The 12,378-nt window shown below is 36.2% G+C and overlaps 1 protein-coding gene across 1 annotated transcript; it reads right to left on the bottom strand.

Annotated features, from left to right (window-relative positions):
- Positions 1-9,977: 9,977 nt before the first annotated feature.
- On the bottom strand, positions 9,978-12,090 carry LOC136982191 (uncharacterized). Its single transcript, XM_067278623.1, has 2 exons — positions 11,974-12,090; positions 9,978-11,279 (listed from the first exon to the last, which is right to left on the bottom strand). The coding sequence occupies exon 2, from the start codon at positions 11,221-11,223 to the stop codon at positions 9,979-9,981; it is 1,245 nt and encodes a 414-aa protein (XP_067134724.1). The 5' UTR covers positions 11,224-11,279; positions 11,974-12,090; the 3' UTR covers position 9,978.
- Between the last annotated feature and the right edge of the window lie 288 nt (positions 12,091-12,378).

Here is a 12,378-nt window from a genome sequence, read left to right as displayed (position 1 = left end):
GACGGATCACCTAAGTGCAGTGGAACTTGGTGGAACAAGCTCGGATCTCGAAATAAGGCCAGTCAAACATTCTCGAACAACTATAATAAGTGACGACGAGGACTGAATTTGAGCGTAACATTATGTTTCTTTTTTATTTTGACTCGAAATCAATCTTTTTAGTTTTTGTATGATGTTGAATTTTATTTAAGCTTTTTATGTACATAAATTTAAAAAGTGATGAAAATGTTACACCATAAAAGGCAGTTTTTTTCTTTTTAGCACCGAATCCCAGTTTTTGTATTTAGTTGGTGTCTCCTATAACGCGATTTCCCACAACGAGGTATTTTCGAGGAACGTATCTACCGCGTTGTAGGAGGCCTACCTGTATATATATATCAGTAACAGCAGTAAGCTATTATACATGTTTCAACGAGATCTGTCAGGAGCAGTGTTAGTCAATTCATGTTAGAAATCGTATTGACAGGGTAATTGTTCTTCTCTCTTTTTAACGCATGGCTTAACACGTCTAGAATGAAGTTTCCAATGCGGTTTAAATGGAAGAAACAATCATTTTCAAGACGGATGTTTAGTCACTCAACAGATCTCATTATCTTTCGTAAATTTCATAACGTACCTCGCTCACTGGTTTTATATTTATTTTGATATTTCTTCGAGTATAAGCAGATGCGACGGGAATTTCAGCAACCCGATACGATATTTATTACCCATCGGAAGAATGGAAGGTGGCAGAAGTTTCCATTCGATCCGAGAGACAAAATTAAATTATAGATTTCATCACAAAATACCGGATTATCTCTAAATTACTACGTATTACTACAGAACGGAATTTTTCATTACTTCTTCTGTGAACGAAACTGGGGAATCCCCTTTCTTTAAATGAATGTATAATAATGACATCTTGCTCATTGTAGCGACTGACAACACCGTCTGTACTGACTTGTAATAATTCCCCGTATTTTATTTAAGGGGGCGGCGAAATTTTTCTCCGCCCCGGGCGGCCGACACCCACACTGCGCCACTGCCCGTATCCCAAATATTTCGAAAGCACACACGGCCAAGAGGGGGAAACTATGCTCCGAGAACCAAAAACGTCCTTGAAGTAACGGTTTTATACTGTTTTTACCTAAAGTCGCCTCTCCATTGGTCTCTCATTGTCAACTAGTGACAATTCGAAACCCAAAGGAGGGCGCGGGAGAGGTCAACGCCGCTACTGAATATGATTTCTCTTCAGTCACCTTTTCGGGTGTACTATAGATTACTCCCTATGGAATTTCAGGACTTTGATTATATATTGAAACTCAGGGGACCGAGACGAGTTCAACGGTACCCTATTTTTGAACCGGAGACGAAAAATAAAAAAGTTATACTTTTTCACTTACCATACTTTTTTAATGCTCTCACAAAGACGGCACCATAGTTGCTAGTACTGCCATCTTGCGGTAAAGTCTGCAAACCATGACGTCGAACTACGGTCATCTCCCGGAGCGTTAAACACGCGATACGAGAGCGGAGAGAGCGACGCGACTTCCGATCATCGCGCGATCGCCATTTCGGTTAATGTTAGTTATGGCGGCCCGACTGACCTCTCGTATGGGCGCCACCACACGCCGCCATGTGCTAAACTAGTGATCGATTCACGGTAGTTCTTGAACAAAGTAAAAAAGGGGGAAACGTCTACTAAAGGCAATTTTAACGGCAAGCCACGTGACTCCCGATCGCGATAGCGAGGCCGACTTAGCGACTCCCTATCATCGCGCGATCGCCGGAAAAAAGTATGATAACTTTTTTATTTTTCGTCTCCGGTTCAAAAAGTAGGGTATCGTTGAACTCGTCTCGGTCCCCTCAGTTCAGATATATACCCAAACACACGAAATTCCATAGGGAGTAATCTATAGTATACCCGCGTTTTCCTCGACTCGCGTTTTCCTTCCCGTTGTTTGAAATAATTTACACAAAAAAATCTATTGTTCGATCGAGACATCTAATTTCTCCCATTCGCTTTGGAAAAGGAACTCTAAATTCTCGATTGATACCCCACATTCGGACCACCCAGTCGACCCCCGTTCGGGTCCCTACATCATCTCCTGGATCGACACTCGGTGATATACCAAACAACGGTAAGTTAAAATAATCAAACTTTTATTATCGTATTCATTTTAATGTTTATCCTTCTTACTTTTTGGCCGGACAATTCCGAACACATTCGCTAATCTATATACTGTCGAGTCCGCATAAGTCGACACCATCGCCTAAGTAGTCAGATTTCTGTGGTCCCGGCCGACTTACATAGGCATTAATGTTAAAAAACTCCGGTTTCCTCGACACCACTGGATAAGTCGACATACTTTTGCCGTCCCACACTCCGATAAGTCGTCACCCCCTTCTGAAAAAATGAATTCACTCCGCACGTGTGGTGCGAAGTCATTTTTTTTTCAGGAGGGGACTCGATTTATTTATTAATAAATTTAATAAAATAATATATTAATAATTAATATTATTAATATATATATAATATATACATATTAATGAAAATGCTTTAACATTTTATGTATTTTTATGTATAAAATAATAACAGATAGACAAAAAGAAAACATACAATCTACATCAACGTCACACCAGAATCCATGTTTGCATTTTCTCACGCCAGAGGCATTAAGAATCCTTAGACGGTACTTGCCAACGATTGACAATTGCGAACATGATGTTTTAAAGGCGTTCGTCATCGCTGAAAAAGAAAGTCGAGACAGTTAAGTGCTCAAAACAAACAACACCAAACGAATTTTTCAGTTTTTCATCTACAGAGTAATTGTAAATGGGGGGACACGATGTACATTACTGTAAGCCTATACTACTGTTTAACGCACTACTGCATTTTATTAATTGTAGTTTTGTGGTTTTTTTTCCAACTCCGCTTTAGTCGTCACATCGGATAACTCGACACATTTCCACTTCTCCTTGGGGTGTCGACTTATGTGGAGTTGACTGTATATATGTTACAGTCAAACCCGTTTTTAGTTAGAACGCGTTTTAACTAGTTGAAACTAGTTTACACTGGATGTCTTTGTTAAAACCCGTTTTGTCTAGTTAAAACTAGTTTTAACTCAAATTCATTTTTGACTAGCAGTAAATTCTAGTTTTAACTAGACAAAACGGGTTTAGCATGTTTTGATTTTAGATAAAACTAGTTTTAACATTTAACATTAGTTAAAACTAATTTTAGCTACATAAATATGTTTGGGGGAAATAAATGAAGTTATGTGTATGATTCGGGGGGATGATGCCTAACATTTTGCTTACGAAGGAAATTATAGCGATAGTTTGGATTTTGGAGGCCTCAAACGAAAATATCGTATTCTCGAGCATGTTTTTCAAATAAAACTTTGGAGTATATGAAAAATAATTGTATATTGTGTTTGCAACGACGACTTTTTTACCGTCTGGCATTTTAGGCACCTCACCCCAAGTATCCGGGTGAGATGCCAAATGCCATTAGGGCAAGATAACAAATATAATTGCATAAAATTAATTTTCGAATATCTTAACCAAATTTAATTTATTGCATATGTAGTACAAAGTACTTCGTAGTAAGTATAACAGCGCAGTATAAGTATTGTTAAGTTTCCGCCCGTTCTAACGCGCTCTATAGCTAGCCGAAAGCTCTTTTTCAGTCCGAAAACCTTTTTGAGAAGTCCTTATATAATTTCTATGCATATACTGCAATAAAACGAGAAAACAAAAATTTATTAAAAATAGGCATATTGGAATTCAATTAACAAAAAATAGGCACGTTACCCCAAGAAAAATGTGACATCTTTCCCATTTGTCGGGGTAAGATGCCTAGCGGAGTCACGTGTTGTAGCGTGTCCGATCGGGATCGGCGGTAGCTCACAATGGAAACTTTAGAACCTTAACTACATCACGCATTAATTGTTTGTCGCAATTTTTAATAAATTTTATTTTAACTTTTAGTTTCAAAATGATTCTAGAAACATTTCGCAGCGAAAACTTGGTTCTTATCTCGCTTTTATTCTTCTCGGATGTAGAAAACGAGGTAACGGTAGCCAACTACGGCTTTCCGCACTCGATATTGGCCCAACGATTCGTCGTACAAACCCGTGACAATGTCTGACGTCACCGTTTGAAAATATCAAAAATTAGGTATCTTTCCCCGCTTACCATCTTACCCCGAATCACTCTATGTTGCAGTCAAAACCAGGTTTTAGTTAGGATGCGTTTTAAGTAAAACGCATCCTAGTTTTATCTAAAATCAAAACATGTACAACAGTAAATTAATTAGACAAAACAGATTTTGTCTAGTTAGTAACGGGTTTTTAGTAAATTCTAGTTAAAACTAGAATTTACTAAAAACCCGAGTTAAAACTAGTTTAACTAGACAAAACGGGTTTTAACAAAGACATCCAGTATAAACTAGTTTCAACTAGTTAAAACGCGTTCTAACTAAAAACGGGTTTTGACTGTAACATATATATAAATGAGGATGTACTTTGTTTGTTTGTTCGTTATACACTCGTAGATCGTTCTACCAATTGCTATAAAATTTGTCAACTTAGTTCACAACTTAGATCATGTGGTACATTTCACCCCAAAATATTAGTTTTCTATTTATTAATATCTACCTTCGATTTGCTGGTTTTACGCGTAGCGTCACCTAGTGGAGAAAAGTTAACAAAATAACTATAATTCTTTAAAAAAAAGGATATAATTTTGATAAATATATATTCTATTCACTTAATTACTGCGACAAGTAGCATATAGCGCTTGACTGCGTGGAATCGAAAATATTATCCTGTGAAAAGCCTGTATGTATTTAATTTTCCACATCTAACAACTCTGTTTCTTTCATTTCCGAACGGTACTTTCTTAATTCTAATAAGCGTCCTCTGGTAGCCGAGTGGATAAAACCCCAAAGTCTGGTAGTCGTGGGTTCGGGCATGGCCAACGAACTGGCCGTGTAGTTTTTCGGATTTTCTCCACGTTTGTAACGCCTAAATAGTGTCCAACTTCCCATCCCCTTCTCTCGGCAGACCGCTCACGTGTCGCGTTGCCGTAACCAAATAAACTAAGTTAATTCCTGTTTAATAAATTAAGACATAGTCGCTGTGGAAACATTTCTTACTTCCCTAGACGATCTCCATTTTTTCTTTTGTTCTAGAACAATTTTTCTTTTAGATGACCGGACCTTCCTTTATAGGCTACTCAGCCATCCAATATTAAAAAACGCTCTTTAAAACAGGGTTAATCCAATTAAAATTATAAAAAATAATTTCCAGCGCATTTTTTGAGTGGATAAAGGCCCGAACTCCCGAATGGACATGGATGTAAGAAAAGACGTCGTAAGATCCCATTTTCCAATTTTTAAGAAATTATTTTTTATAATTTTAATTGGATTAACCCTGTTTTAAAGAGCGTTTTTTTAATATTGGATGGCTGAGTAGCCTATAAAGGAAGGTCCGGTCATCTAAAAGAAAAATTGTTCTAGAACAAAAGAAAAAATGGAGATCGTCTAGGGAAGTAAGAAATGTTTCCACAGCGACTATGTCTTAATTTATTAAACAAAAATTTAACATCCGACGAACTTCAAAAAAATAAGTTAATTCCATTAATTTTTTTATAAACTCAATATTTATGAGAACGTTCTTCCCGCGCAGTTTATATATTCCGTTGCAAAAATATAAACAACTTATCATCACATAAAAGGCATTATTCTACCATTTTTACAAGGTATTTTTTATCTATTAATTAAAACAAATCGTATCAATTCTTTCGGACGTTAAACTCAGCGACTTCGATCACACGCAGGATCATCACAACCCGTTCAACACGGATGACTTTTCAAATATTAATAGTACACCGGTATTAATTAGTAGTCGTTGACCTCCCGAAAGAGAGGAAGGTCAACGACGGGGCCCACAATGGAGCGGCCGGGTGGTGAGGGACGGGGGCCAGGCATATCCGGACGGACCACACCCGAAAAATTCCTGGAGATTTTTCGACCCGTCCGGATTCGATTCCGGGTCCCCCAGGGCGGCAGGCTGCTACCCTTGACCGCTCGGCCATCCGGCCGCTGCTCGAATTACTTTAACCTCCTTCCTCAACAATCCCTTCTTTCTATCGGACCCTTCGTATGGTGGCATTGGAATAGAAAAATTACATAATACAAGATCACCCCGGCCGACACAAAATATGATTTAAGTGGTTTTCGAGAGTGCCGAGTTTAAATATTTCTTACAAACTTATTTTATTTTATTTTTAATTTTCGTTTTGGTTTCTGATTTGGTATAAAGACTGGAATTTCAATTATTGGACTGCAATTTGAAGGAAAAAAAAATTGTAGACCTTTATAAATTCCCACTGTCGTCCGTCCGTTTGTCGTTCCTTAATCTCGAGGAGTTAGAAAGATGAGAGACGAGACTAGATGTGGAAACCGTAGGAGCGGGAGACCCCGATTAACTATATAAAAATTTCCGACGAAAACTGGAAGTGACGTTATTTCAATTTGAATATTTTCCCCCAAAAGGTGATACATAGATGACCGGCACGACTCTATTGTTAAAGGAAAAGTTTTCCGGATTTTCTCCACGTCTGTAATGCCTAAATAGGGTCCAGCTTCCCGTAAGTCTTCCCGGGATGCATTCTCTCGGCAGATCGCTCACGTGTCGCGTTACCGTAACCAAATAAACCAAGTTAATTCTATTAATTTTTCTATAAACGCAATATTTATGAGAACGTTCTTCCCGCACAGTTTATATATTCCGTTGCAAAAATATAAACAATTTATTATCACATAAAAGGCATTGTTCTATCATTTTTACAAGGTTTTTTCTATTTATACGGGGGCAAGTCACTGTTAATTTGAGGTGGAGAGCATATATTTTAAATTAAATAAGTGATTAAATATTGCAGCCTGGCATTGTAATGATGTCACAATAAATAATTGTTCGTTGTTGTATTATTTTTAAATTTAATTATTATCTTTACTTGGAATCAATTATTATGTATTTATTTAATTTTGCATTACTTTTGTCTGAAATTTTTTGAACCTTTCATTACAATTGTTTTTAATCGCGATTTGTTTATATTTTGTCTCATAACTATAGAAATTGTTTCGGTGTTGTTTCGCACAAAAGATAATCAAATTTGAATTTATTTTAATTTCCTAAATATGCCTGCTTTTTAAATGTTTAATTATAAATGAGTTAACATTCATATTTTTTAACACTTTCTTATGGACACAAATAGGGCATTTTTTTAGTAAGCCCATTATGGACTCGGCCAGGCCCACAGTGCGGTGGCTGAGTGGTGAGGGAGAGGGGACCCGACATATTCGGACGGACCACCGCCCGGAAAATTCCTGGGGATTTTTCGACTCGTTTGGATTCGATTCCGGGTCCCCCAAAGCGGTAGGCTGTCACCTTGACCGCTTGACCGTACAAAATAATATAAATAATATTAATTATTAACGAATAGAGGGGGTGCAGCACGTATAAACGTCAGCCACGCCCACCAAAACAATCATCTGCCATATTGGTTGCTGATTTGACTTTACCCTGCTCGTTCGCTTATTATGTCAACGTGGAAGAAAGGCATCTTACCTGGCTATGCAGCCGATTTAAAAGATAATGATTTGATAGAATATAAAAAGAAAATTTCTTTTATTGGATGGGATCCATACGAAATGAAACCAACGGATTTTTCCTCCAACGATTTAACCACGTGGCCCACTATAGAACATAGAGACACAGTAAATTATTTGGTTTTAACAACTAACGCTGTCACACTGGATCAGCCGAAGGCATACAAATCACTCGATGCTCATAATTATTTGACAAGCGGATTTATCCATCGTGATATTTTATCAAGAGCCGTTCGTAAGGATTAATTTTGCTTGTAGGAAAGGTACGTATCTTCATTTGAGACTTTCCATTTCTCGTAACATAAACTGCATTATGTAAAGATGAATTTAATTTTATATTTAGTCACATTTTAAGTTGATTAAGTTGTAATTATAATTACCATCAAATTTTTTCTTTTGTCACCGTGGTTTTGTGTTGTGCAAGTCTAACAACCTATTATTAATTAAGATTAAATTAATTAGCCTAATAAACCCTCCAATTTTTTATAGCCACATTTATTATATCAGGGATTGACTGGAGCAAAATAGACAAAATTTTTACAAAAAAATAGTCTTTAATTAACCACAATCAAATTTTTAGTAGAATGAATTTCAAGCATCTCATCAGCACATTTCAGGCATAAAGACCCCACATCAGCCAAATACATCCATACAGAGATGCTTGAAATATTAGGGCTTATTACTTTAATCTTAATTTATGTTGTGGGCTAGAAGCATTATTTAATAACCTATTATTGTTTAAATATATTATTAGAAGTAAATAGCACAGTTTCTTACAATTGTTTTTGTACACAGGTTAATCACTCACAAAATCTACGGCAGCCAGCTTTAGTAGTGTGGGTTTTAGCGAAGAAAAATGGAGAGGTGATAACTGGGCATTGCAATTGCATGGCTGGACAATCTTCCTCCTGCTCTCGTGTTGGTGCTATTCTTTTTGCCATTGCAGAAGGAATTAAAATAAGGAGCTCCCAGACATGTACTGACCGACCAAATAATTGGATTGTGCCACATGTAAAAGATTGTGGTTACAAACCACTACGAAAAATAAACTTTATGTCAGCTGCAACTGCAAGCAAACGGCAATGCCTTGAAGAAAAAATATACAAAAACCTTATTTGTCGAGTGATAAAACTTGGAATACCTGTATAAACAAACCAAGTAAGAAAGAACTTGAGCAGTTTTTGAACAAAATTTCTGTTCATAAATCCAACTGCTGCAATTTTGTCAGTGATGCCAGGTTACTGTAATTCTTTCACAAACCATGTCAATTCAACTTTACATAAGAACCCACTTACAACTTTATTTGATGCCAAAAAAGCTGCCTTACCTTGGATCAGCTGTTAAATCACTGTAGGACAGTGTTTGAAACTTTACATCTGACAGATGAAGAAATTGAATTTATTAAAGAAAACACACAAGCACAGAGTAGAAGCAAGCTGTGGTTTGTGCATAGATCGGGAAGAATAACTGCTTTTGTTATGAAAAGTGTGTGTAGAGCAGTTATAGAGACTCCACCAGTTTCGTTAATTAAAAAAATTTGTTTCCCTAAAGAATTCTCCTTTAGGAGTGCTGCAACTGCATGGGGTTGTGAACATGAACAAATTGCTTGTGATGAGTATAAAAGATTACAACACAAAAAACATGAAAATTTTAGTATGAAAGTTTGTGGACTTCACTTAAATTCGTCCTGGCCTTACATTGGTGCAACACCAGATGGAATTGTAAATTGCAATTGCTGTGGAGCAGGTTTAATAGAAATTAAGTGCCCATGGTGTAAGAGAGATGAAAATATAGAAGAAAACCCTCCAAACTTTCTAAATAAAGTGAGTAAATTCACGCTAAAGAAAGATCGTGTGTACTACTATCAAATTCAAACTCAGCTGTTTATTTGCAATGCTAGTTATTGTGATTTTGTTGTTTGGACAAAAAAGTCCATTTACATTGAACGCATTACACGTGACGAATTGTTGTGGGCAAGCATCGTGCAACAAAGTAAAGCCTTTTTTGTGCACTGTATTTTACCAGAGCTAATTGTAAAAAAATTTTCTTCCCAGCCAGCTCTACTCCCACGAAAAGATCCAGAAAATGTATAAATTTTATAGAATAAAATACTTTACTGTACAGCAAATTGTTTAGTTTGATGTAAAAATTGCCACTTTTAAGCAAAAAAAAATAAAAACCCAGAATGTATTACAGTATTGAATAAATATTGTAATTCATTTGACTAATAAATAAAATTTATTTATTATACATATTATTGGAACTGTCAGTTGGCAAAAGATTTCCACTCCCAAATAACAAATTGTGTTATAACAAAATTATTAATCAAATGGAACTACACTGTTCGATAAGTTTATTAGAGCACAACAAATTGTGACAATTTTTTCAATTGTTGTTACAGAATCTTTGGTTCTAACTGTAAGCAGTTCAATTGATAGTGTAGACTGCAAGATTCTATATTGATTTCGGATGCGGCCAATTACTCTTTCTACGTGTATCCTCAGATGTGAAAGTTTTCTGCTCTGCATCACATCTGTAGCTGAAAGTTGTTTCTTTCCTCTTGTGTATGCTGGAAGTAGAAGCTTTGCACAATAGAAACCTACACTGTCAGCTATATTAAACCCTCTGTCGGCTAAAATAATATCACCGGGATTGAGATAATTTAAAAAGCCAGAATGCTCAGTTAAATATTGGTCACTAACTCTACCTCCCCATGGTTCCGAAATAAATGATACTGTTCCTTGAGGTGTTACTCCTATTAAAAATTTTATGGTGTTGTGATGTTTATATTGTGACCAAGTCTGAGCTCTAGAGATTAATGATGAAGGTCTATCAATAAAAATTTCAAAACAATCTATTATTATGGCAATGTTTTCTCCGAGGCAGTTTTTAAATACACTAGGCATTGTTTGCTGTAAAATGTCCCTATCTGGCCAGTGAATTAAATCAGACAAACGAACATACAAAACATTTGTCCATTTTTCCAGGATTCTTGAAACTGTTGATCGTGAAACATGAAACCTGTAGGCAAGATCCTGATGACATAAACTCATTCTGAATCTCATCAAACACATCAAAAATTCCCGAAACTGCGTTAATTTGCTTTGTTCTGAATGTTGAACAGCAGAAGAACATAAGTCAAATACAGCCAGAAGGACATTGAAGTTTACCATTCCTGTAAAAAATCTTGTTTTTTCATCATTTCCTTGAAATGACTGAAGTGAATAATAATCATTTATGGTGGCTGTTGCTTTTAATGTTGCCAGTTCTTTCCGAAGTGCATCACATTCCTGTTCCAAATTATGTATCATAATGGAAGTAAGTTCTGTTTGCGACATTGATGCAACTCCTTTTTCGTTCTCAGTTTGCAAGTAAACAGTACTCTTTCCATTATTGCACAAATCTGAAGCTGATTTTAAATTTACAATGCTTTCTGAAACTTCTTCATTGGAAGAAACTTCAGTTTGATGCACTTTTTCACACTGTCTACTTTTTCTTCTTTTCGTAGCACGTTCATATCGTTCTTGTCTTGCTCTTGCTTCCTTTGATCCGCTACTTTCTCCCATGTTTATAGTTGGGGCCCAATCTGGAGATTCTAAATCATACAGCTTTGCTGGTTTTCCTTTAAATAAAAAATAGTTTCACAATAAGTTTTGCTCACATACATATATACTTTTGTGTTTACAAGTAGAGAAAAATAGGAAGCAGTGAGACAGCAAAATTTATAATAAGAAAGTAACTTTACAGAAAGTATTTCCATCACTAGCCCTTGTAATTCATTCTAATATGTTCTTTTATGGCATAACAGTCTGAGAAAATGTAAATGCATATTAGTTTCTTAATAAACATTATTGTTCCATTTAACTAATTTTTTTTCTTCTGTAATTTGGCTTTAAAACATTGTCTGAACACGTACCAGGTATGAAAGAGATATCGAGGAAAGAAATTTATCTTTTCGTTGCACCTTTTACTTCAGTTTAAATATTAAGTAAAATTCTACATTTTATTTGTAACCTTTAAATTAAAAGTTAATTGTGTGTGTCACCATATTCATTCTAAAGGGAACAGGATTTTATGACCACGAAAAATTTTCTCAAAGATGGATGGTACATAATATTTGACTGACCCACCAATGTTTTCTACGGGGCATCCATTATTTTTCTCAGGATTAAAATAATCGTGAAACAACCGGAGTAAAGCGTGAATTAAGAAAAGCATCTCACAGTTCCCTACTCTCTCCTATACGAATTACAAGGTAACGCAATCTCAATTTATAAAAAATAATACCAAAAACAAGACCAATTATGTACATTTACCTGAAATGAAATGTTTATTGCAAACACGTTTATTATCCGTCACAGAGGAATCGGTAAAGTTTTGCCTGTTAATTCTGGAAAGCCATTCCGTTCGCCTTTGCCGGAAAAGATCTTCGGTTTTTTTATCTCGATGGTGAATTACCGTCGGAATTCGGAAAAACGACCGATCTTTATGCTTTCCGCGGTTGGAATCGCAACCAAATACTACGCAATGGACCGTAATAAATTAAAATTAAACTTTAAAAAATATGAGTTACATGGCGATATCGAGGTCGGCAACCAACATGGCGCCCGCTTGTGACGGGAGCAGAGTCGGTAGATTAACTGGTCTTTCGACTTATAGTTCAAACTTAGCTAGAGCCAATTTTTGCCGCTAGTTGGCGCCACTGTTGGCAGAAGAGGCTT

The sequence above is a fragment of the Centruroides vittatus genome, unplaced genomic scaffold (genome assembly GCF_030686945.1).
Source record: "Centruroides vittatus isolate TY-2023 unplaced genomic scaffold, ASM3068694v2 contig_817, whole genome shotgun sequence".
In the NCBI taxonomy this organism is placed as follows: Eukaryota; Metazoa; Arthropoda; class Arachnida; order Scorpiones; family Buthidae; genus Centruroides; species Centruroides vittatus.
This window is presented reverse-complemented; position numbering and strand designations above follow the sequence as displayed.

What these genes read in the sequence shown, in the direction of transcription:
- LOC136982191 (XM_067278623.1), bottom strand. Translation starts at nt 11,223, where the DNA reads ATGGGAGAAAGTAGCGGATCAAAGGAAGCAAGAGCAAGACAAGAACGA.